This window comes from Monodon monoceros, unplaced genomic scaffold (assembly GCF_005190385.1).
Source record: "Monodon monoceros isolate NGI ecotype Baffin Bay Population unplaced genomic scaffold, NGI_Narwhal_1 Super_Scaffold_15, whole genome shotgun sequence".
Lineage (NCBI taxonomy): Eukaryota > Metazoa > Chordata > Mammalia > Artiodactyla > Monodontidae > Monodon > Monodon monoceros.
Window position 1 is genome coordinate 39,097,454 of NW_021703771.1, and position 23,202 is coordinate 39,120,655.

A 23,202-nucleotide genomic window follows, 5' to 3' on the forward strand; every position below is an offset into this window, starting at 1 on the left:
CCAGACTCATCTATACAACTGACATGTCTCTATTAAAGGCAGAATACACTCTGATCTGGGGTACATGGGCTCAAGTCCCAGCTCAGCCACTTATATAACTCTGTGACCTTTGGCAAAGTTACTTAACTTCTCAGTTGCCTCATGTAAAATGAAATTAATATAAATACCTCATAGGGTTGCCTAGACGATTCTGTGGATCAGTACATGTAAATTTCTTTGACAGTGCCTGGCACTAAGCTCAATATAAGTGGTAGCTGTTTTTATGTTGTTATTGTCCCACAAGTATGTCAAGCATGTCTAAAATGAACCTTTTTTTAATCACCTCGACACCCCTCAAAATCTGTTTTCTGCTTTGACTAGAGCTATATTTAATTTCACCCTATCATTAATTTTCCTCATCCCAGTCATACATTCTGTGAATTCAGTGTCCTAATTATCTCTAATTTGTCCCCTTCTTTTCATCCCCATTTCTGTTGCTTTGGTTTGGATCTTTATTGCCTCACATAGCATTCTGGAATAGTCTTCTGTCTGGACTTCTAACCTCTGCTTGTTTTTCTCCATTCTAACTCACAGAAATCTTTATCAAAGGCAATGTGATACTGCTACTCCTCTGCTGGGTGGCTCTTATTGCCTGCGGGATAAAAGCCAAACACCTGTGCCTGGCTTACAAGCCTCCTCAGATCTGGTTTCTGCCTCCTCTTCTGCAACACTCAGGCACATTTGCAATCTTCCAGCTTTGTACATTTCTTGTAGTAGCTTGCCCAAAACACCACATCCTCTCTAGCTCTTATAACTTTGCATAAATTAGCAATATAGCATGGTGGTTAAAAGTGTGAGCTTTAGAGCCAAACTGCCTTGAGTCAAAAGTGTGAGGTTTTGAGCCAAGTTCTGACTTTGCCACTTTAGTTGTGTTGGGCAAAACACAGTTTTTCTGTGCCACAGTTTACTCATCTTTAAAATTGGAATAATTGTGCATTATAGAGTTGTTCTGTGGATTTTAGTAAATTAATTCACATAATAAGCATTCAATAAATGTGAGGTATCCCTAGTTTTATTATTACCATGCTATTTCTTTTGCTTATACACTTGATCTTTTTCTCTACCCATTCCCTCACTTTCTTTTGACTGTCAAATCCTACTCATTCATCCTTTGTTTTTCAGTTTAAGAACTAGCTCCTCCAGGAAGCCATCTCTGAAACCCCCAGACTTGTTTAGATGCCCGTCCTCTGGGTTCCCATAGCACCCTTTTTAGTATAATTAAGCTATGAACATTTTAAGGGCTGCCAAGGACTATGTTTTACATCTTTGAGTGGCTAATGAATAAAGTGTGATTGTTTTATTGTTTCTTACTTGTTTTAGGTTGGGAAAGCAATTAGAAAGGGGAGGGATATATTCTACTAGAGTCAAGTAGACAGTTCATAAGCAGGCAGGAAGAGAAGAGATAGCAAGAGGTGAAAAGACAGAAAACAAAATCTGTAACAGTCTGGAACTTTCCAGTGAAAGGGCAAACAATCCAACAAATATCAGTGTGGTTCTCTAAGTATCATTGTGCATAATTAAAATTCTATTGTGATATCCTTAAGGTTAAATTGTGTTGAGTATACTCTATCTAAAATGAAGAAAAGTAGGTTAAGCATTTTAGAAATATTTCTTTTAAAACTAGTTGAAATAAATTTTGGCAATTAAATAGGTAAGCTTTAGTTATTTATCATTGTCCAACAGCTCATTGCCCCTTGGGCTGCCTGACTAATCAGTACTCCCGTAATTAATTCTGATTATTGTGTGTGCTCTATCTGTGGGAGAAAAAAAAATAGTAAAGGCTAAGGAGGATTTGTAGCAACTAATTTGAGTATTGTTAACTTTAAAATTCATTATTTGTTGACTCAATTTCTAAATTCTTTCTACATGTAATAAGTTTGTCATCAACCATTCTAAAGGGTGTTGACCCAAAACAGACTGCCAGATATTTCTCCAGCAAAAATGGGTTTATTTGGGATCAGCAGAAAATTTGGAGTCTGCAACTGTGGTGAGCCCTGTGCAAATCCCTGCAGGGCAAGGGAAGGTGAATTCTTTTATAGAGGGGAAAAGGAAGTTGGGAGAGCTATAGTAAACAAAGAGTCTATGGCTTTTCATTGGCTGAATCCTTGCCAGGAAAGAAGAGTATTTCTTCTACCTGCTGGACTCAGCTATGTCGCAGGGCATGAGAGCTCCCCCTTCTGATCTCTCTATTTAATTGAGGTTTCTGTTTATTAATTTTTTACAAGAGAAATGGTTAGAAACACAATATACACTGTATGCAAAAGTATATACCAAGGTATAATATGTGATTTTTTTAAAACTTAGGATAGTATTTATGGAATTGTTGGGTTTAACTATGACAAACATTAGTGTAAGAAGGTAGGGAAAAGTTGTTGACATATCAAATTAGTTTCAGGGGATTCATTTTACAAGTATTTTTTGGATTAGGCCCTGAGGATACAATGCCCCTTTGCAGAGCAAAGCAATTTAGATTGTAGAAGCTTACAGAAGAAATAAACATAATTGTCCTCCCTGAGTTTATGTTGATATAAGAGGCATAAGACCCTTAAAAATGAAAAGATATAAGTGCTTCTACAAATATCAATATAAGCCATTGATACTCTACATCTTCACCATTTTCTACCTCTGTAGAAATCTAATTAAAAGGAAACTGTTTTAGTAAGTTTTTGTTTCTTATTATAAAACTAATATGTATTTATTGTAGAGAATGTATAAGGTAGAAATAAGAAAAAAATCTATTGTCCATCTAGTAACATTTAATATATTTACAATTATTATTTATTGTATATAATATATTATAATAAATATTATTTAATACATATATAGTCTTTTATGCTTATCTTTGTCCTTTTTAAAAATTGAGCTATAGGTATATAATTGTATATCCTTTATTCACTTTGTATTGAATCAGGAACACTTTCTCTGGACTGAATATTCAAGATAAAGTACAGGTAAAGATGATGGAGAGTCTAATCATTTAAATAATCTCAGACATTTTTAAGTTTTAAACTTATTTATATTCAAGTTCAGTAAGGAAAAATTTAATTTTCTGATTATTAGATAAAATGTTCGTAAGTCTAGTTATCTTAAATCCACAAATTAATATGTTTGCTGGAAATCAGGTGGCTCTTACAGCATAGCATTGAGAATTAACTGTACACGTAACAATTAGATGCTGTATTATAATTTATAAAATATTTGTAAAAGATTGTACAAAGATTGCTTTGTACTCTTTAAAAAACAAGGTATTTTACTCATGTAATCATATTTCTTCTATTCAGACTCATTTAGGATAATGAGATTGAAGAATGGTCAGTAAAATTTTAATAATTATGAAATAAGCAAACCAATTTTATTGGGTATACTGCTAGCTAACTCACCCCCTGTGTTTTTTTCTCCCTTTTCATTGTCTCTTGTTTGTCTTTTTTCAACAGTGAGATTGCAAACTATTTGACTGCAGAAGCTATGCCCTGTGTGTTTATTTCTACAGGGCATAGCATATTAGATGTAGATACTAAAGAATTACTTGTTGTTCTTACTTTGACTTTGTCTGTGGGCACCTCAGGTTCAACTATATCTAAAACAGAGTTCGTTGTTTTCCATCAGACTTGTATCTCCTTTTATATTATTTCTTATTTCTGTTAATGCCACCACCATCTCTTTACTTGCCCAAGTGAAATTTTGGAGTGTGGTTTTGATTCTTTCCTCTCCCCCATTTCACATATCTAGTTGGTTCCTAAGTCCTTTTGATTGTATCTTCTAAGAATCTTTCATGTTGATCTCATTTACTACAGTCTTAGTTCAGGCCTTATATTTTTTCTCATCTTAATTACTTCAGTAACCTCTTAAATTGTCTCTCTGCCTGTAATTTCTTCTCCCTCCAGTCTACCTCAGGGCCATCTGAATAAACTTCTCAGAATACAAACCTGATCATGTTATTCCCCTTTATATCCTTTATTAGCTCCCTATTGCCTGATCCTATAAAATACGAACTACTTGTGTGATATACCAAATCCTTTGTGGTTTGGCCCTCATATACCTTTTTAGCCATCTCTTATTGCCAACATTTACTCACTATGCTCTAGCCAAATTCACTAGGATCTGTCATGTCCCTCAATGATTATACTTCTATCTCTTAATTATGTTTTTCCAAATTTTGTGTTCCTGTTAAGCCTTTTATTGTTTGCTTGTTTTGATCTGTCTTTCACATCTTTCTTCAATGTCGTAAGCCTTTGTTAAACAACTTATATTTAAGAGTGGAGCACTAAAAAACTGATTGGAAATTCCAAATCCATCCAATCCATTCATTTTATTGTCTTTAGTATCTTTGTTAACTTGGGCTAGTCATATTCCCTTGATAAGGATCTTCCCGTCTCCACTTGGATATGTAGACTGCCAGTATTCTGTGTACTGAATCTTCCTCCTTTCAGTCTGGTTCCCCACCCTCACCTGTGCTGAGTGTCTCCCAATCCAGAGATACTCTAAAAGTCCCTCTTCATTAAAACAACAACAACAACAAAAACTACTGGTCTTCTTCCCAGACGAGGGGATAAAGCAGTCTTTTGGTTGTATGGAGAAGCAAAGGAGATTTGGGCATATAATTTACGTCTAAATTAAACTTTCATCCTATTCTCTAGGTTTCAGCCCTATCTTAACAACTTACAAATTTACTACAGAGGTGTAGCTAATTCATGAGCCATTTTGGAGGTTCTATAGGGTAAACTTAAAAGTCACTTTTATTACTTGAGTTAGGAATCTGCCTTTTTGCATTAGCTAAGTCTGTTATTACTTGTACATCTGTTTTCCATTTTCCAAAGTTATGTTGTTGTCATCTTTTCTGATTTCTTTGTCCTTTCAGGTTTATATCTTTTTTAAAAAGTTTTAATATTATTTTAGTGGGTTTTGAAGAGGAAGCAAAAGTCAGTGTATATGTTCACTCTCCCATATTTACCTAAACTACTCTTTCAAAACTGTTCATAATTCCAAATTATTTCTGGCTTTACTTATCTCTCTGTCAATCAGAGTTAGATAATCCCTCTTCTGTGCTCCCATAACACCCTGTGTATGCTTTTGTTATGGAACTTATCCCGTTGAATCATATCTTGTTTTTAACTTGTCTCCCCTGCCACACATCGTTGTACAACCAATCTCCAGAACTTTTTCATCTGGCGAAACTGAAATTCTACAACTCCCCATTTACCCCTCCCCTCAGCTACCATTCTGTTTTCTGTTTCTATGAGTTTGACGACTCTAGATACCTCATATAAGTAGAATCATACAGTATTTGTCTTTCTGTGACTGGTTTATTTCACTTAGCATAGTGTCTTCAGTGTTCATCCATGTTTTAGCGTGTGTCAGAATTTCCTTCTCTTTTTAAGGCCAAATAGTATTACATTGTATGTATATACATTTTGTTTATCTGTTCATTCATTGATGGATGTTTGGGTTGTTTCCACCTTTTGGCTATTGTAAATAATGCCATTATGAATATAGGTGTACAAATATCTATTTGAAACCATGCTTTCAATTTTCTTTTGGATATATATACCTAGACGTGTCATCATTTTTTATGACGTTGACATTTTTTAAGAAAACAGTCCCCCCTTTATAAAAAATAGAATGTTTTCCATTTTTGGCCTTTGTGATGTATTGAGATTCAGGTTACACATTCCTGGCCAGAATGCTGCATAAGTGATTGCAAATATTATCTTCTGCTTTTCTTTTGTCTTTCAAATTTTTTCATAATTTCTATATGTTGTAGAATGAATTTTCATGTAGTCTTTGTATCTTTTCCTTTATTTTCCTCCTGCCTTTAAACACAAAATATCTTGCCCCCTTCTAAGATTATTTTAACTATTCACTGTTTTTTTTATAATTTTTAAAGTTAAAAAAAATTTTAACTCTGTAGGTTATTTGAAGTTCTGTACTGATGTGTGCTATTATGGAAAGGTTTAACTGGATTTTTTCCCTAGTTTTTCTAACATCATTCATTGAATGAACAACAAATGAATCATTTGTTGAATCCTATGGAAGTATTTATGTGAAGTTCTTAGATTTACTAATTTCTATTGACCAGTCAGTTTTTATATCACTATCTTAACACTTTAGTTATTATATGTTGTAAATAATAGGTTGTAATATCTATTAGAGCATCTGTAAGGCAAATTCCTTAACCTCAAATTATTCTACTCAATTGTAAGAGTACTTTTAAAAGTAATATACATTAAGAATAAAATAAAGTTAGTCCAGCCTTTACTGTGTTTGCTCTTTGGATAAGTTAATCTAGATGCATACACAAAGAAAACCAGATAAAAGAAGCAGAGCTGTTGATCTTTCTCCAGTCTCTCCAAGGAAAAAATCTAAACTTGAAAGAATTACCAGTACGGAAACAGAGAGTCCTCCATTTCAAGAACCCATTGTAGTATCTCTGACTGCTTCCTAAATGCTGTCTCCCTAATAGTCCTATGAGATTACACAAAGATGATGCCACCAGCAGGAATAGACATTGGTTATTTAAAGGGACCATTTTGGAACAATTACTTCCCTCAAGAACGAGTGAAAATGCTTTGCAGTTAAGTATTTGTGTCCAGCACATTCTTTAGAGGGGATAGTTTCTTTATGCAGTGGCACCTTAGTTGCAGCCAATTAAGGTGTCTTAATTTTATACACCATAGAGGCAATGGATAATTTCCCTGATTGTTTACAAGCTGTCAGGAATGGTTCCAGGCATAATTTGAGTTTTCCTAAGCTTTACCAGGCTATTGATACAATCGAGGCCCACATTTTACAGCCCTTTGCCCCTACTTGTGGGACAGAATACTCCAACAAGAATTTCTGAGGTCTTTTCAATAACCTACAGCTAGACCTCATACCAAACATTCACATTCCTTGGAGGATGGGGCTTAGGCAGCTCTCTGTATTTTCAGAAAACTTCCTCTAGAAAATTCTCTCATACATGCCATGAATATGTCCTTTCCAGCTGCTCTGTCACTCTCTTGCTGTCTCTCTCTGGCTGAACAGTACTACCAATGCAACAGAACTCTTAAAGTGCCAAAACTGTGTTAGTGACCTCTGGCAACTTCCCCCTTCATTGGAATAACATCTTATACAAAGCAAGGCAGCTAGTGTCTCAGTCTTTTATAGAGATCTTGGTGAAATATTTCTCACTTTTTACTTCCAGCCCTCTCTCTTCCCTACAGCCATGTATAAGTAGATGGGACTAGGTCAGAGATGAATTAAAATGACCATCACCATACTCTACTCAGAATCACTCCTCCTCTTCTCCACCAATTAAGGCTTTGATTTTGGATCAGGGTTTCTGTACACCTGTCATATTCCTTCAGAGTTTTTCTCCTAGGATGCCTCGGTTCTTTATGTAAATAAGCTTTGAGTAGTTTTTAAGCACTTGTTTATAATACAGGGCTAGATTGTAAGGGTTAAGCTGGAACCCCTATTACAGTGAGAACCCCATGGCTTGTTTTCTCTCATTTCTTTACTGTTTCCTTTCTTTTCTTCATATACCAGTAGGTTATTACTCTGCTTATGCCAACTTTCAGATGTGTTTACACATTTAATTTAAATAAACTTTGGTCTAATTTTTAACTTATTGGTATCTTCTGAGTAGTCATTTCATATACGCTAAAACCCTTGAATTTTTTTTAATTGGTGCAAAAATTGACTTTGTAAAATAATACTATATTTGGGACAGAGGAAGCAGACAGTCCTCCCAAGGACTTCAGTGTATAGTGACTAATGGCAAAATTTCATTCTTTTCATTATTGGAGAGACTCAACAGGAGCTGAAAACTGAATCAGATTTCTCGAGTAACTCCAAAGTTCTTTGGATAGTTTCAACCACATACCTCTCTCTGAAGATGTACAGCCATGTTCAGAACATCTGTACTTTGGGGCCCTGCCTTTACTTTATTGTGAGCCAGCTGTAACTAAATTTGCTCTCTTATTTTTTGAGGGAACAGCAACTTAGATAGATGCAGTCTCCCATGGGGAGCAGACAGTGTCTAAGCAGCAAGAACCCAGAGGGACAGAGACATGGTTAGTAAATGGTAGCTGGTGCTAATAACAAAAGCAAAAATGATCGCCTCCTAAGATCAAAGAGCATCAAGTATTCTAGCAAAGCTTCCTAGGCTCTATAACCTCTAATTTAGACTGATGAGAATGTCCTGGAAGACAACACATCATGACAGTGGCTAGAGCAGAAAATCCTATTGAGTGAAGTTATGTTCCCTGCCATCCCAGGAAATACAGTCATGGAAGTATCTTCCTTTGCCCTGTGAATTGGGAAGGTAGTGAAATCACTGAAATTTTACAGTTCTCAAAAATTAAAGTAGGCTAATTATAATTCTACAAAGGAATTCTAAATTTACATTTTAAAGCAAGCTTTCGTTCTAAAAATTGTGCTGGTAAATTGTTTTGTGTATAAACAATTTTCTGTTTCTTTCAGTGTGGTTATGAGTTAATTTATTTAACATTGACTATAATCTATTAAGTAGAATACATTTCTAAAATATTTAAATTACAGAAAGGAAAATAAAATGATTTGGGAACATTTAAAAATTATCTGCTAAGATGGTTAAAAGGGCTCTCCAACAAACATACAAAAAAAGCCCAGAATGACAAGGTAAAGCTATTTTAGATTTTCAGATTTGGAACCCTTCTAAACTACATGATTAGAATGCTAGTGCATTAAGTGGAGTTGTGTCTTATTCAAGGGTTAGACTCAGAAATTGATATATCCAAAATTACCCTTGAAAATCCCTTACGAGGCCAGTACATTAGCGTCTTAGAGAATCATGTTATGTGGGTGGCTTGTGTTTCAAAGCTGTGTTGTCTTTTAGAATATATACTTTTCTCTCTGAACCCTAGAGTCAAACTCTTTTAGAGGGGTGCTCAGATGATGAACTTGTGATCAACTGAAAAACCAGCAAATTCACACCACGCATGTAACGCTCACTCCAGAGCATATACTCATTGAAAGTCAGGCAGAATTGTCTGTACTGTTTATAGAGTAAATAGTCATTTTTCTTTCTTTTACTGCTGAATTTATTATAATTGAATTTGTGATAATTAACTTCGTAAAGACAAAATTCCACAGTATATGATTATGTATTTATTTTAAAGTTTCATCTGAATTTTTGTCTAATGTTTTTGTCATTCACATAGGAAAGAATGATGCTATACTGTGCCATTCCTTTATTGGCACAGTACAGAAGTACAGATAATGGATTCTGAATTAATGCACAGTATAGTAGGAAGCTATCTTAAACCTCCAGAAAGAGTGTTTGTTCCATCAATCGCCCAGAGTGATGAATCATCTCAGACTCACTATTCTGTGAACTTAGAAGTTACCTCTCCTAAAATGCTTCATAGTCCAAATAGCCAAGGTAATGCTAATAAAAAATCTTATTTAACATTAGGGGAATGGTACGAAGTATGTTATACAAAACTTTTCATTTTTATATAGAAAATAAGATGATTATGTATTTAATCTTAGTAAAACTGCTCATTTTGACTCTGTTTCTTAAAGTTTCTATAAACTTAAGTTACTTAACATTTTTTTATTTTGGCTTCTTCAGCTATAAGATGAAAATTAATATAACCAGCTAGGCACATATTACAGGCTTATCATTAAAACGTCATTAGAAAATAGGAAAATACTCTTTGAAGAATAAAAGGTCAGATTTGGAGACTCCTTCTGATAAACAAGATGATTAGAATACTAACAAATTAAGTAGAATTGTCTTATTCAAGGATTAAATTCAGTAATTTCATATAACTGAAATTACCCTTGAAAATTCTTCATGAATCCAGTACATTGGAGTAACTACAAAATACAAGTATTATAACTTTTAAAATACAAGCTTAGGAGGATCTTAAAATTGAATTAGGAAAACATTTATGACTCCAGGCATACCTACACCATTACAAATTACTTTCTAAGATGATGATAGTCACGTTGTTTTTTAATCTTTTATAATAATGGTTGCCGTTATTAAATAGACTGGCTTTGTGGAGCAAAGCAACTGAAGAAATAGTAATCCAAATCAAAAAATAATCTCTAGCAGACATTTTTCTAATTGGATATAAACTATTTGAAAGTTAACTTATTTATTTATATTCCATTTATCTCTAGTTTTTTATAATTTAAAGTTGTAACTGAGAAGAAAATGTAAGACAATATTTGAAAATTTTATAACTCTGAGCTTATCTGAATCATGAAGATATTAATATAGCTGAAAAGAAATCACAGTAGTACATGTGTAACACTTATAATCTTTCAAGCCTGACATCAGTTAAACCACTAGGTTGTAATTTTTTCTTAATGGAAGAAACTATGTTCTATCTCATATGTCCTAATTATTAACATTATATCTTGGACAAAGAAACAATAAATGTTTCTGGTTTGACTGAAACTGAATACATGAAGAACTGAGAAAAACTTTTAACTTTAAACCTAAGTTTCCTTGTTAATTAGTGGGCACTGTATTTTAATTTTCTTTATCCATGCTCAGACTCTTATGCCTCCCAACCTTCCTCCCTTTCTCTCCCTCTCTGTCTCTCTGTCTCTGTCTCTGTCTCTCTCTCTCCATATACATATATACACACACACACATATATACATATACATATATATATCTTTTTGCCTTAATTTGAATATATTTATTTTATTAAATTTAGTGATTATTAGCTTTCTCATACCTCAAATTTAGGAAAGTACTAAATACAATCATAAATATATTGTTTTTGTAAGATATGTTAGAATTTGTCCCTCTTTAAAGTTTTGTCATTTTTCTTTTTTATGAGGAATATAAATTACTTATTTTTTTTGGTTCACTAACAAAAACATACTGCTCACTTTTATATGCTACTATGATTGTTAAGTGTTCAAAAATTCTCACTTAAAATATCAGGCAAATTTTTTTTCAACAGCTCTTATTTTAGCCTTAAAAACTCTTCAGGAAAAGATTCATCGTTTAGAGTTAGAGAGAACACAAGCTGAAGATAACCTGAACATTCTTTCCAGAGAAGCGGCACAGTATAAAAAGGCCTTGGAGGATGAAACAAAGGAGAGAAATCTGGCACATGAGGAACTAATAAAGCAGAAAAAAGGTAAGAACATTCAATAGTTCTCAAAAACAAGTGGTTACCAAAGTTTACAACTTAAAAATAATAAGCCCAGTCTAAGAAGATTTACTCAAATATCTTTGTTCTTATATGCATTCCAACGTTGAGGGCTTGTTCTCAGACATTTTGGTATTTGCACTAAATGGATATAATTTTGAACTTACCTCTATTATATCTGTTATCCCAGTTCATAAATTTTTGAGATTAAAAGAAAAATTAGACAAATTGTGTTTAAGAATTATAATATTTTCAGAATACCAACAAAATGCAATATGTTATTAGCCCATAATATAATTGGAATACTTCATATTTTCACTAGTTTTTTTTTAAATTAGAAAATATAAAGCAATACTAGTAATTAAACAACATAAAACAATAAAAATTAACTTAAAAAATTATATTTAACTTAAAAGATTAATTGGAAGAAATGGACAGGTAGGTGGAGGCTTCTGTGGAAATTATGAAAAGGACTTCTGGACATCTGTTTTAGAGATTTAGAACATAAGTTCTTTATATAATTTCACTTAAAAATTGTGGCTTTTTTTTCCTTGTAACACTACATCACCCTCATAAACAAGGTTCAAATTTGTGTTTCAGCTTATAAATAGAATGAAGAAATGGGGAGGAAAAAAAAAATCCCAAGGTAATTGGACAAAAGTAGAAGAAAGAGCTGAGGAAAGTAATGAATTAAAGAATTAGAACGAGGTTGCTTATTATAAATAGAATTAACTGTGCAGTTAGTAGTCGAGAACAGAGGAAAATGGGAATGGTAGAATGCATATACCTGAGTTTCCTGAAAGAGAAGAAATGTATTGTTAGGAAAGAGACTTTAGGTCCTCTATTTTCCAGATGGTGTTGTTTCCCAGGAAGAGCCAGGTTTTTTGTTATCCCACAGGTCGCTGACATCCTTCCTTTTCAGAAGTATGCCCTCTGTGTGTTTATGAGGAGACAACGTTAAATTGGTTATATATAATTAATGAGATACACACAAAATGTATGTTCATAACTTTGGGAGAGTCAATATTTAGAACTAAAGAACTCTTGAACTTTTAGCTGTTGATTGAATTCATAGAATACATTTCTTGTTATAACTCTCTGATCTATGTGATAACTAACTGACTCATTATTACTTTTTCTTTTTCATAGATATAAGTATGCAGTTAAGCTCAGCCCAGTCTCACTGTACCCTTCTAGAGAAACAACTAGAATATACAAAGAGAATGGTTCTCAACGTAGAGCAAGAGAAGAATATGATCCTAGAACAAAAGGTGACCATATTTTCTATAGTAATATAATATAATATATATTTTTTGTTGTGTATTTTTTTTTAACAAAGTGAATCAGTTATACATATACATATGTTCCCATATCTCTTCCCTCTTGCGTCTCCCTCCCTCGCACCCTCCCTATCCCACCCCTCCAGGCGGTCACAAAGCACCGAGCTGATCTCCCTGTGCTATGCGGCTGCTTCCCACTAGCTATCTACCTACGTTTCGTAGTGTATGTATGTCCATGCCTCTCTCTCGCTTTGTCACAGCTTACCCTTCCCCTCCCCATATCCTCAAGTCCATTCTCTAGTAGGTCTGTGTCTTTATTCCTGTCTTACCCCTAGGATCTTCATGCCTTTTTTAGTTTCTTAAATTCCATATATATGTGTTAGCAAACAGTATTTCTCTTTCTGACTTACTTCACTCTGTATGACAGACTCTAGGTCTATCCACCTCATTACAAATAGCTCAATTTCATTTCTTTTTATGGCTGAGTAATATTCCATTGTATATATGTGCCACAACTTCTTTATCCATTCATCCGATGATGGAAACTTAGGTTGTTTCCATCTCTGGGCTATTGTAAATAGAGCTGCAATGAACATTTTGGTACATGACTCTTTTGGAATTATGCTTTTATCAGAGTATATGCCCAGGAGTGGGATTGCTGGGTCATATGGTAGTTCGATTTGTAGTTTTTTAAGGAACCTCCATACTGTTCTCCATAGTGGCTGTACCAATTCACATTCCCACCAGCAGTGCAAGAGCGTTCCCTTTTCTCCACACCCTCTCCAGCATTTATTGTTTCTAGATTTTTTGATGATGGCCATTCTGACTGGTGTGAGATGATATCTCATTGTAGTTTTGATTTGCATCTCTCTAATGATTAATGATGTTGAGCATTCTTTCATGTGTTTGTTGGCAGTCTGTATATCTTCTTTGGAGAAATGTCTATTTAGCTCTTCTGCCCATTTTTGGATTGGGTTGTTTGTTTTTTTGTTATTGAGCTGCATGAGCTGCTTATAAATTTTGGAGATTAATCCTTTGTCAGTTGCTTCATTTGCAAATATTTTCTCCCATTCTGAGGGCTGTCTTTTGGTCTTGTTTATGGTTTCCTTTGCTGTGCAAAAGCTTTGAAGTTTCATTAGGTCCCATTTGTTTATTTTTGTTTTTATTTCCATTTCTCTAGGAGGTGGGTCAAAAAGGATCTTGCTGTGATTTATGTCATAGAGTGTTCTGCCTATCTTTTCTTCTAAGAGTTTTACAGTGTCTGGCCTTACATTTAGGTCTTTAATCCATTTTGAGCTTATTTTTGTGTATGGTGTTAGGGAGTGTTCTAATTTCATTCTTTTACATGTACCTGTCCAGTTTTCCCAGCACCACTTATTGAAGAGGCTGTCCTTTCTCCACTGTATATTCCTGCCTCCTTGATCAAAGATAAGGTGACCATATGTGCGTGGGTTTATCTCTGGGCTTTCTATCCTGTTCCATTGATCTATCTTTTTGTTTTTGTGCCACTACCATACTGTCTTGATTACTGTAGCTTTGTAGTGTAGTCTGAAGTCAGGGAGCCTGATTTTTCCAGCTCCGTTTTTCGTTCTCAAGATTGCTTTGGCTATTCGGGGTCTTTTGTGTTTCCATACAAATTGTGAAAGTTTTTGTTCTACTTCTGTGAAAAATGCCAGTGGTAGTTTGATAGGGATTGCATTGAATGTGTAGATTGCTTTGGGTAGTATAGTCATTTTCACAATGTTGATTCTTCCAATCCAGGAAGATGGTATATCTCTCCATCTGTTTGTATCATCTTTAATTTCTTTCATCAGTGTCTTATAATTTTCTGCATACAGGTCTTTTGTCTCCTTAGGTAGGTTTATTCCTACATATTTTATTCTTTTTGTTGCAGTGGTAAATGGGAGTGTTTTCTTGATTTCACTTTCAGATTTTTCATCCTTAGTGTATAGGAATGCCAGAGATTTCTGTGCATTAATTTTGTATCCTGCTACTTCACGAAATTCATTGATTAGCTCTAGTAGTTTTCTGGTAGCATCTTTAGGATTCTCTATGTATAGTATCATGTCATCTGCAAAGAGTGACAGCTTTACTTCTTCTTTTCCGATTTGGATTCCTTTTATTTCCTTTTCTTCTCTGATTGCTGTGGCTAAAACTTCCAAAACTATGTTGAATAAGAGTGGTGAGAGTGGGCAACCTTGTCTTGTTCCTGATCTTAGTGGAAATGCTTTCAGTTTTTCACCATTGAGGAGATGTTGGCTGTGGGTTTGCAATATATGGCCTTTATTATGTTCAGGAAAGTTCCCTCTGTGCCTACTTTCTGCAGGGTTTTTATCATAAATGGGTGTTGAATTTTGTCAAAAGCTTTCTCTGCATCTGTTGAGATGATCATGTGGTTTTTCTCCTTCAATTTGTTAATATGGTGTATCACGTTGATTGATTTACGTATATTGAAGAATCCTTGCATTCCTGGAATAAACCCCACTTGATCATGGTGTATGATTCTTTTAATGTGCTGTTGGATTCTGTTTGCTAGTATTTTGTTGAGGATTTTTGCATCTATGTTCATCAGTGATATTGGCCTGTAGTTTTCTTTCTTTGTGACATCCTTGTCTGGTTTTGGTATCAAGGTGATGGTGGCCTCGTAGAATGAGTTTGGGAGTGTTCCTCCCTCTGCTATATTTTGGAAGAGTTTGAGAAGGATAGGTGTTAGCTCTTCTCTAAATGTTTGATAGAATTCGCCTGTGAAGCCATCTGGTCCTGGACTTTTGTTTGTTGGAAGATTTTTAATCACAGTTTCAATTTCAGTGCTTGTGATTGGTCTGTTCATATTTTCTATTTCTTCCTGATTCAGTCTTGGCAGGTTGTGCATTCCTAAGAATTTGTCCGTTTCTTCCAGGTTGTCCATTTTATTGGCATAGAGTTGCTTGTAGTAATCTCTCATGATCTTTTGTATTTCTGCAGTGTCCGTTGTTACTTCTCCTTTTTCATTTCTAATTCTATTGATTTGAGTCTTCTCCCTTTTTTTCTTCATGAGTCTGGCTAATGGTTTATCAATTTTGTTTACCTTCTCAAGGAACCAGCTTTTAGTTTTATTGATCTTTGCTATTGTTTCCTTCATTTCTTTTTCATTTATTTCTGATCTGATTTTTATGATTTCTTTCCTTCTGCTAACTTTGGGGTTTTTTTGTTCTTCTTTCTCTAATTGCTTTAGGTGCAAGGTTAGGTTGTTTATTCGAGATGTTTCCTGTTTCTTAAGGTAGGATTGTATTGCTATAAACTTCCCTCTTAGAACTGCTTTTGCTGCATCCCATAGGTTTTGGGTCATCGTGTCTCCATTGTCATTTGTTTCTAGGTATTTTTTGATTTCCTCTTTAATTTCTTCAGTGATCACTTCATTATTAAGTAGTGTATTGTTTAGCCTCCATGTGTTTGTATTTTTTTACAGATCTTTTCCTGTAATTGATATCTAGTCTCATAGAGTTGTGGTCGGAAAAGATACCTGATACAATTTCAATTTTCTTAAATTTACCAAGGCTTGATTTGTGACCCAAGATATGATCTATCCTGGAGAATGTTCCATGAGCACTTGAGAAAAGTGTGTATTCTGTTGTTTTTGGATGGAATGTCCTATAAATATCAATTAAGTCCATCTTGTTTAATGTATCATTTAAAGCTTGTGTTTCCTTATTTATTTTCATTTTGGATGATCTGTCCATTGGTGAAAGTGGGGTGTTAAAGTCCCCTACTATGAATGTGTTACTGTCAATTTCCCCTTTTATGGCTGTTAGTATTTGCCTTATGTATTGAGGTGCTCCTGTGTTGGGTGCATAAATATTTACAATTGTTATATATTCTTGGATCGATCCCTTGATCATTATGTAGTGTCCTTCTTTGTCTCTTCTGATAGTCTTTATTTTAAAGTCTATTTTGTCTGATATGAGAATTGCTACTCCAGCTTTCTTTTGGTTTCCATTTGCATGGAATATGGTTTTCCATCCCCTTACTTTCAGTCTGTATGTGTCTCTAGGTCTGAAGTGGGTCTCCTGTAGACAGCATATATATGGGTCTTGTTTTTGTATCTATTCAGCCAATCTGTGTCTTTTGGTGGGAGCATTTAGTCCATTTACATTTAAGGTAATTATCGATATGTATGTTCCTATTCCCATTTTCTTAATTGCTTTGGGTTCGTTATAGTAGGTCTTTTCCTTCTCTTGTGTTTCTTGCCTAGAGAAGTTCCTTGAGCATTTGTTGTAAAGCTAGTTTGGTGGTGCTGAACTCTCTCAGCTTTTGTTTGTCTGTAAAGGTTTTAATTTCTCCATCAAATCTGAATGAGATCCTTGCTGGGTAGAGTAATCTTGGTTGCAGGTTTTTCTCCTTCATCACTTTAAATATATCCTGCCACTCCCTTCTGGCTTGCAGAGTTTCTGCTGAAAGATCAGCTGTTAACCTTATGGGGATTCCCTTGTGTGTTATTTGCTGTTTTTCCCTTGCTGCTTTTAATATGTTTTCTTTGTATTTAACTTTTACAGTTTGATTAATATGTGTCTTGGCATATTTCTCCTTGAATTTATCCTGTATGGGACTCTCTGTGCTTCCTGGACTTGATTAACTATTTCCTTTCCCATATTAGGGAAGTTTTCAACTATAATCCCTTCAAATATTTTCTCAGTCCCTTTCTTTTTCTCTTCTTCTTCTGGACCCCTGTAATTCGAATGTTGGTGCGTTTAATGTTGTCCCAGAGGTCTCTGAGACTGTCCTCAGTTCTTTTCGTTCTTTTTTCTTTATTCTGCTCTGCAGTAGTTATTTCCACTATTTTATCTTCCAGGTCATTTATCCGTTCTTCTGCCTCAGTTATTCTGCTATTGATCCCATCTAGAGTATTTTTAATTTCATTTATTGTGTTGTTCATCGTTCTTGTTTCATCTTCAGTTCTTCTAGGTCCTTGTTAAATGTTTCTTGCATTTTGTCCATTCTATTTCCAAGATTTTGGGTCATCTTTACTATCATTATTCTGAATTCTTTTTCAGGTAGACTGCCTCTTTCCTCTTTGTTAGGTCTGGTGGGTTTTTATCTTGCTCCTTCATCTGCTCTGTGTTTTTCTGTCTTCTCGTTTTGCTAATCTTACTGTGTTTGGGGTCTCCTTTTTGCAGTCTGCAGGTTCATAGTTCCCGTTGTTTTTGGTGTCTGTCCCCAGTGGGTACGGTTGGTTCAGTGGGTTGTGTAGGCTTCCTGGTGGAGGGGACTAGTGCCTGTGTTCTGGTGGATGAGGCTGGATCTTGTCTTTCTGGTGGGCAGGTCCACGTCTCGTGGTGTGTTTTGGGGTGTCTGTGGACTTATTATGATTTTAGGCAGCCTCTCTGCTAATAGGTGGGGTTGTATTCCTGTGTTGCTAGTTGTTTGGCATAGGGTGTCCAGCACTGTAGCTTGCTGGTCGTTGAGTAAAGCTGGGTGCTGGTGTTGAGATGGAGATCTCTGGGAGATTTTCGCCATTTGATATTGTGTGGTGCTGGGAGGTCTTTTGTGGACCAGTGTCCTGAAGTTGGCTCTCCCACCTCAGAGGCACAGCACTGACTCCTGGCTGCAGCGCCAAGAGCCTTTCATCCACACGGCTCAGAATAATAGGGATAAAAAGTAGAAAGAAAGAATTAGAAGAAGAAAGAAAGGAAGGAAGGAAGGAAGGAAGGAAGGAAGGAAGAAAGAAAGAAAAAGAAAGAAAGAAAGGGAAAGAAAGAAAGGAGGGAGGGAGGAAGGAAGAAAGGAGGGAAGGAAGGAAAAAAGGAAAGAAAGAAGATAAACTAAAATAAAATAAAGTAAAATATAATAAAGTTATTAAAATAAAAATTAATTATTAAGAAAAAAGTTTTTAAAAAAAGCAAAACGGATGGATAGAACCCTAGGACAAATGGAAGCAAAGCTATACAGACAAATCTCACACAGATGCATACACATACACACTCACAAAAAGTGGAAAAGGGGAAAAAATCATAAACCTTGCTCTCAAAGTTCACCTCCTCAATTTGGGATATTCGTTGTCTATTCATGTGTTCCACAGATGCAGGGTACATCAAGTTGATTGTGGAGCTTTAATCCGCTGCTTCTGAGGCTGCTGGGAGAGATTTCCCTTTCTCTTCTTTGTTCTCACAGCTCCCAGGGGCTCAGCTTTGGATTTGGCCCCGCCTCTGCGTGTAGGTCCCCGGAAGGCATCTGTTGTTCGCTCAGACAGGACGGGGTTAAAGGAGCAGCTGCTTCGGGGGCTCTGGATCACTCAGGCCGGGGCGGGGTGGGGGGAGGGAGAGGCACAGAGTGCGGGATGAGCCTGCGCGGCAGAGGCCGGCGGGACTTTGCACCCGCCTGAGGCACGTCGTGCGTTCTCCCGGGGGAGTTGCCCCTGGATCCCGGGACCCTAGCAGTGGCGGGCTGCACAGGCTCCCCGGAAGGGGGGTGTGGATAGTGACCTGTGCTCCCACACAGGCTTCTTGGTGGCGGCAGCAGCAGCCTTAGCATCTCATGCCCGTCTCTGGGGTCCGCGCTTTTATCCTCGGCTCGCGCCCGTCTCTGGAGCTCCTTTAAGCAGCGCTCTTAATCCCATCTCCTCTCGCACCAGGAAACAAAGAGGGAAGAAAAAGTCTCTTGCCTCTTCGGCAGGTCCAGACTTTTCCCCGGACTCCCTCCTGGCTAGCCGTGGTGCACTAACCCCCTGAAGGCTGTGTTCACGCCGCCAACCCCAGTCCTCTCCCTGCGCTCCGACCGAAGCCCGAGCCTCCTATAATATGTTTTTAAAGAATATTTAATGTCATGGGTAGATTGTCATATTAAAAATCTTAAATAGGATATAAAGCTGTATATAGGAAATTTCCAGTTACGGTGATACATACTAGGTCATTTGGACCAACCTCTTTGTAGAGGAAAACACAAAAAACTGGACAGAAAATTAAAAAGAAAGGGAGGGAGGGAGGAAGAAAGGAAGAAAAGAAAGTACACAAAGGCATTGTAGAGTTAACAAGGTGATGTAAAATCACCAATTCAAAAATCTGTGTGCAGACTTAAATCCAAAGAAGTTGAGCTCTAGAGAGGTTAGTTTCAGGTTCCTTCCTTCTTAGGGCATTTCTGATTCCAGAAGAGTCTGTTGAGAGGCTAAATAATACTTTTGAAAGCCATGTTTATGGGGCTAAGGAAATTAGAGTCCACGGCCTGCCAAGAGTAGGAACTGTGGTATATCTTCTGTGCCCTGAATGCTTTGTAATGGTGAACAAGAAGAAAAACAACCCAGATTACAGCTCTGCTCTAGGTTATCAGAGTAATCCAGAAAATCTTAGTCCGCGAAATTGGATTAAAGTGATCCTGGATGGCTAATGTTCCCAAGGACCTCAAATTATTTCTATATACATCTCTTCTACATAGTGAGAAACTTTCAGTCAAAGATAAACAGGGAGAAGGAGATAAAGCACTGTGAAAAGAGATAGCATACGTAACAGACTATATAAACACTCTCATAAGTTATCTCCAGCTAGGTACTGGCTCTGGAAGAGAGAGACTTTAAAATAATTATGCTTGCTAAAATCATGGAGACAGAAGATAGGAACAAAATTTTCAGTAGAGCATTAGAAACCATAAAATGGCAGAGCAGATTTGAGAAAGAACCAAATAAAAATTGTAGAACTAAGAAATACAGTAAGTGAAATTTAGAACTTAATGGTGGATCTAATAGCAGATTAGAAGAGATAAATAGTGAACTAGATGCTGAAACTGTCCAGATCAATGAAGAGACAAAACAATAGTAAATTTAGAAAAGAGAGTAAGAGGCAGAAGTTAAGAGTGAGGTCAAATATATCTGTGATTTGAGTTCCAAAAGGAAAAGAGAAAGAATAGGACAGAAACAATATTTGAAGAGATAATGGCTGGGAATTTTAAAAAATTGATTTAAAAAAAAATCAGACCACAGATTCAAGAAGATAAAACCAAAGTAGGAAAAATAAAAAGAAATAAAAGAAATAATAAGACAAGAATAAAATCCTAAAAGCTGCTGGGGGGCGGGGGAAGGGTATGTTCAAAAGGACAGCAATTAAAGTAACAGTGGGCTTCTCAACTGAAAATACTGAATCTGGAAGAAAATGGATATAATTAAGGCAGTAAAAGAAAATAACTACCAATCTAGAGCCCAATGCCTGGGGGGAATATCCTTCAGAAATAAAGGTAAAGTGAAGACATTTTAAGACTGACAAAATCTGAGATAGTTTGTTACTAGGAGATACATTCTAAGGAAACACCGAAGGACATTATTCAGACAGAAGGAAAGGTGTCTTAGATGGAAGGTCAGAGATGCAGGAAGGAATGAAGAACAACGAAGATGGTAAATATATGGGTAAATCTAAATGAATATTGTATAAAACAGCAATAATAATGTTTTATTTATGTATTTAAATATATATAAAGGATTAAAATTAATGAGAACAGAAGCTCATAAATTAGGAACTGGTAAATATAGTTTAAGTGTTCTAAGATCTTTGCTTTATGTTGGAAATGGGTAAAGTACCAGTCAATACTGGATTTTAATGGGCAAGAATTTAATAGGTTTTTCAAGGAACTGGAAAAGTGATTCTAAAATTTATATAAAAAGGAAAGGTCCAAGAGTAGCCAAGCTATTCTGAAGAAGAATAAGGTGAGGTCTTACTGTATTGATGCTATCAAAATTAACATGATAGGGCTTCCCTGGTGGCGCAGTGGTTGAGAGTCCACCTGCCGATGCAGGGGACACAGGTTCGTGCCCCGGTCCGGGAAGATCCCACATGCCGCGGAGCGGCTGGGCCCATGAGCCATGGCCGTTGAGCCTGCGCCTCCAGAGCCTGTGCTCCACAACGGGAGAGGCCACAACAGTGAGAGGCCCACATACCGCAAAAAAATAAATAAAAATTAAAATAAAAATTAACATGGTATTTGTATGGATAGACACCCGAATAAAGGAATCGGATATAGTCAGACACACTTATGTGGAAACTCAATATAAAACAAGGATGCCACTGCAGAACATTGGAGAAAAGTCAGACTTCAGTAAACAGTTTTGGGAAGATTGGTTATCTGTGTGAGAAAAAAAAACAGAAAGAAATTGATCCCTACCATACAGAAAAATCAATTCCTGATGGATTAAAGACTTAAATGTAAACGCTGGAATTTTTAAGAGCAAATACGGAACAATATCCTTATGACCTTGGAGTTAAGGGAGATTTTTTAGGCAAGATACAAAAAGTAACAAAGCAGTAGAAAAGTGGGCAAAGTTATGAAGAGGCATTTTGCAGGATAAAAGGAATCACAAATGGTCATACATTTATAGAAAACTTGATCAATCTCATTAGTGACCAGGGAAATGCCAATTAAAAGCACAAGATATCTATCTATTCACCTATTCACATTTTACCTTATAAAATAACGTAGAAATTCCTATGCTAGCTAAATATTGTAGATCAGCGACTTTTAACCATTTTTTAAATGTTTTTATTGAAGTATAATTTACATCTAGTGAAATACACAGGTCTTAAATGTATAGTTCAGTGATTATTGATAAATGAATATGCTCATGTAATCCATAGTCCTACCAAATAACAGAACATTTTTTTAATAAATTCATTTATTTATTTATCTTTGGCTGCATTGGGTCTTCATTGCTGTGTGAGGGCATTTGCTAGTTGCGGCGAGTGGGGGCCACTTTTCATTGCAGTGTGCAGGCTTCTCATTGTGGTGGCCTCTCCTGTTAACGGAGCATGGGCTCCAGGCACGCAGGCTTCAATAGTTGTGGCATGTGGGCTTAGTTGTGGCACACAGGCTGTAGAGTGCAGGCTCAGTAGTTGTGGCGCATGGGCCCAGTTGCTCCATGGCATATGGGATCTTCCTGGACCAGGGCTTGAACCTGTGTCCCCTGCATTGGCAGGCAGATTCCCAACCACTGTGCCACCAGGGAAGTCCAACAGAACATTTTTATCACCCCAGAAATTTTCTTATATCTCTGCCAAGTTATTCCCTGTTCTGTACCCACCTCCCAACAACACAACTACTATTCTGATTTATTTTACTTCAGATTAAGTTTGCCTGTCCTAGAACTTCATATAAATTGGATCATAGAAAATGTACTTTTTTGTGTCTGGTTCTTTGGTTTAACATAAAGTTTTTTAGATTAATCCATGTTGTTGTATGTATCAGTAGTTCATTCCTTTTATTGCTGTATAGAATTTCATTATATAGATATGCCACAAGTTGGTTATCCATTTTTCTGTTGATGGACATTTGGCTTGCTTGGAGATATTATGAATAAAGTTTGGAGATATTATGAATAAAGCTGCTATGGACAGTTTGGAGATATTATGAATAAAGCTGCTATGGACATTCTTGTACAAATTATTTTGTGACCATATGTTTTAATTTCTCTTGGATAAATAGTAGTAGAATTGCTGAACCACAGGGTAGGTGTATGTTTATAAGAAACTGTGAAACTGTTTTCCAAAATATTTTCTTCTAAAAGCTTTTTGTTTTCATTTTTTTCCTGTGATCCATCTGGAATTAATTTTTGTATGGTGAGAGGAAATAGTCAAGGTTAAATTTTTTCCATGTGGATGCCCAGTTGTTCCAGCACCACTTGTTAAAAGATTTCTTTTCTCCTGTTGAATTCATTGGGCACCTTTGTCAACAATCAATTGGCAAAGATAGATAAAGTCTGTTTCTGAGACTCTGTATTATCTTTTCATCTATTCTTA

At 35.9% G+C, this 23,202-nt stretch overlaps 1 protein-coding gene across 5 annotated transcripts in view; it reads left to right on the plus strand.

Annotated features, from left to right (window-relative positions):
• The window catches only part of CEP57L1 (centrosomal protein 57 like 1), a 115,617-nt gene that overhangs the window by 24,055 nt on the left and 68,360 nt on the right, over window positions 1-23,202 (plus strand). For 3 of the 5 annotated variants that reach the window (XR_003793714.1, XM_029223918.1, XM_029223917.1), the window contains exons 2-4: window positions 9,219-9,439; window positions 10,986-11,165; window positions 12,327-12,448. Coding sequence is in view for 3 of the 5 variants with exons in the window: in XM_029223918.1 (XP_029079751.1) it covers window positions 9,277-9,439; window positions 10,986-11,165; window positions 12,327-12,448 (465 nt within the window). In the remaining 2 variants the exon portion in view is untranslated. Of the gene's footprint in view, window positions 1-2,943; window positions 2,991-9,218; window positions 9,440-10,985; window positions 11,166-12,326; window positions 12,449-23,202 lie in introns of those variants that run through there. The other 2 variants (XM_029223919.1, XR_003793715.1) reach the window with 2 other exon arrangements.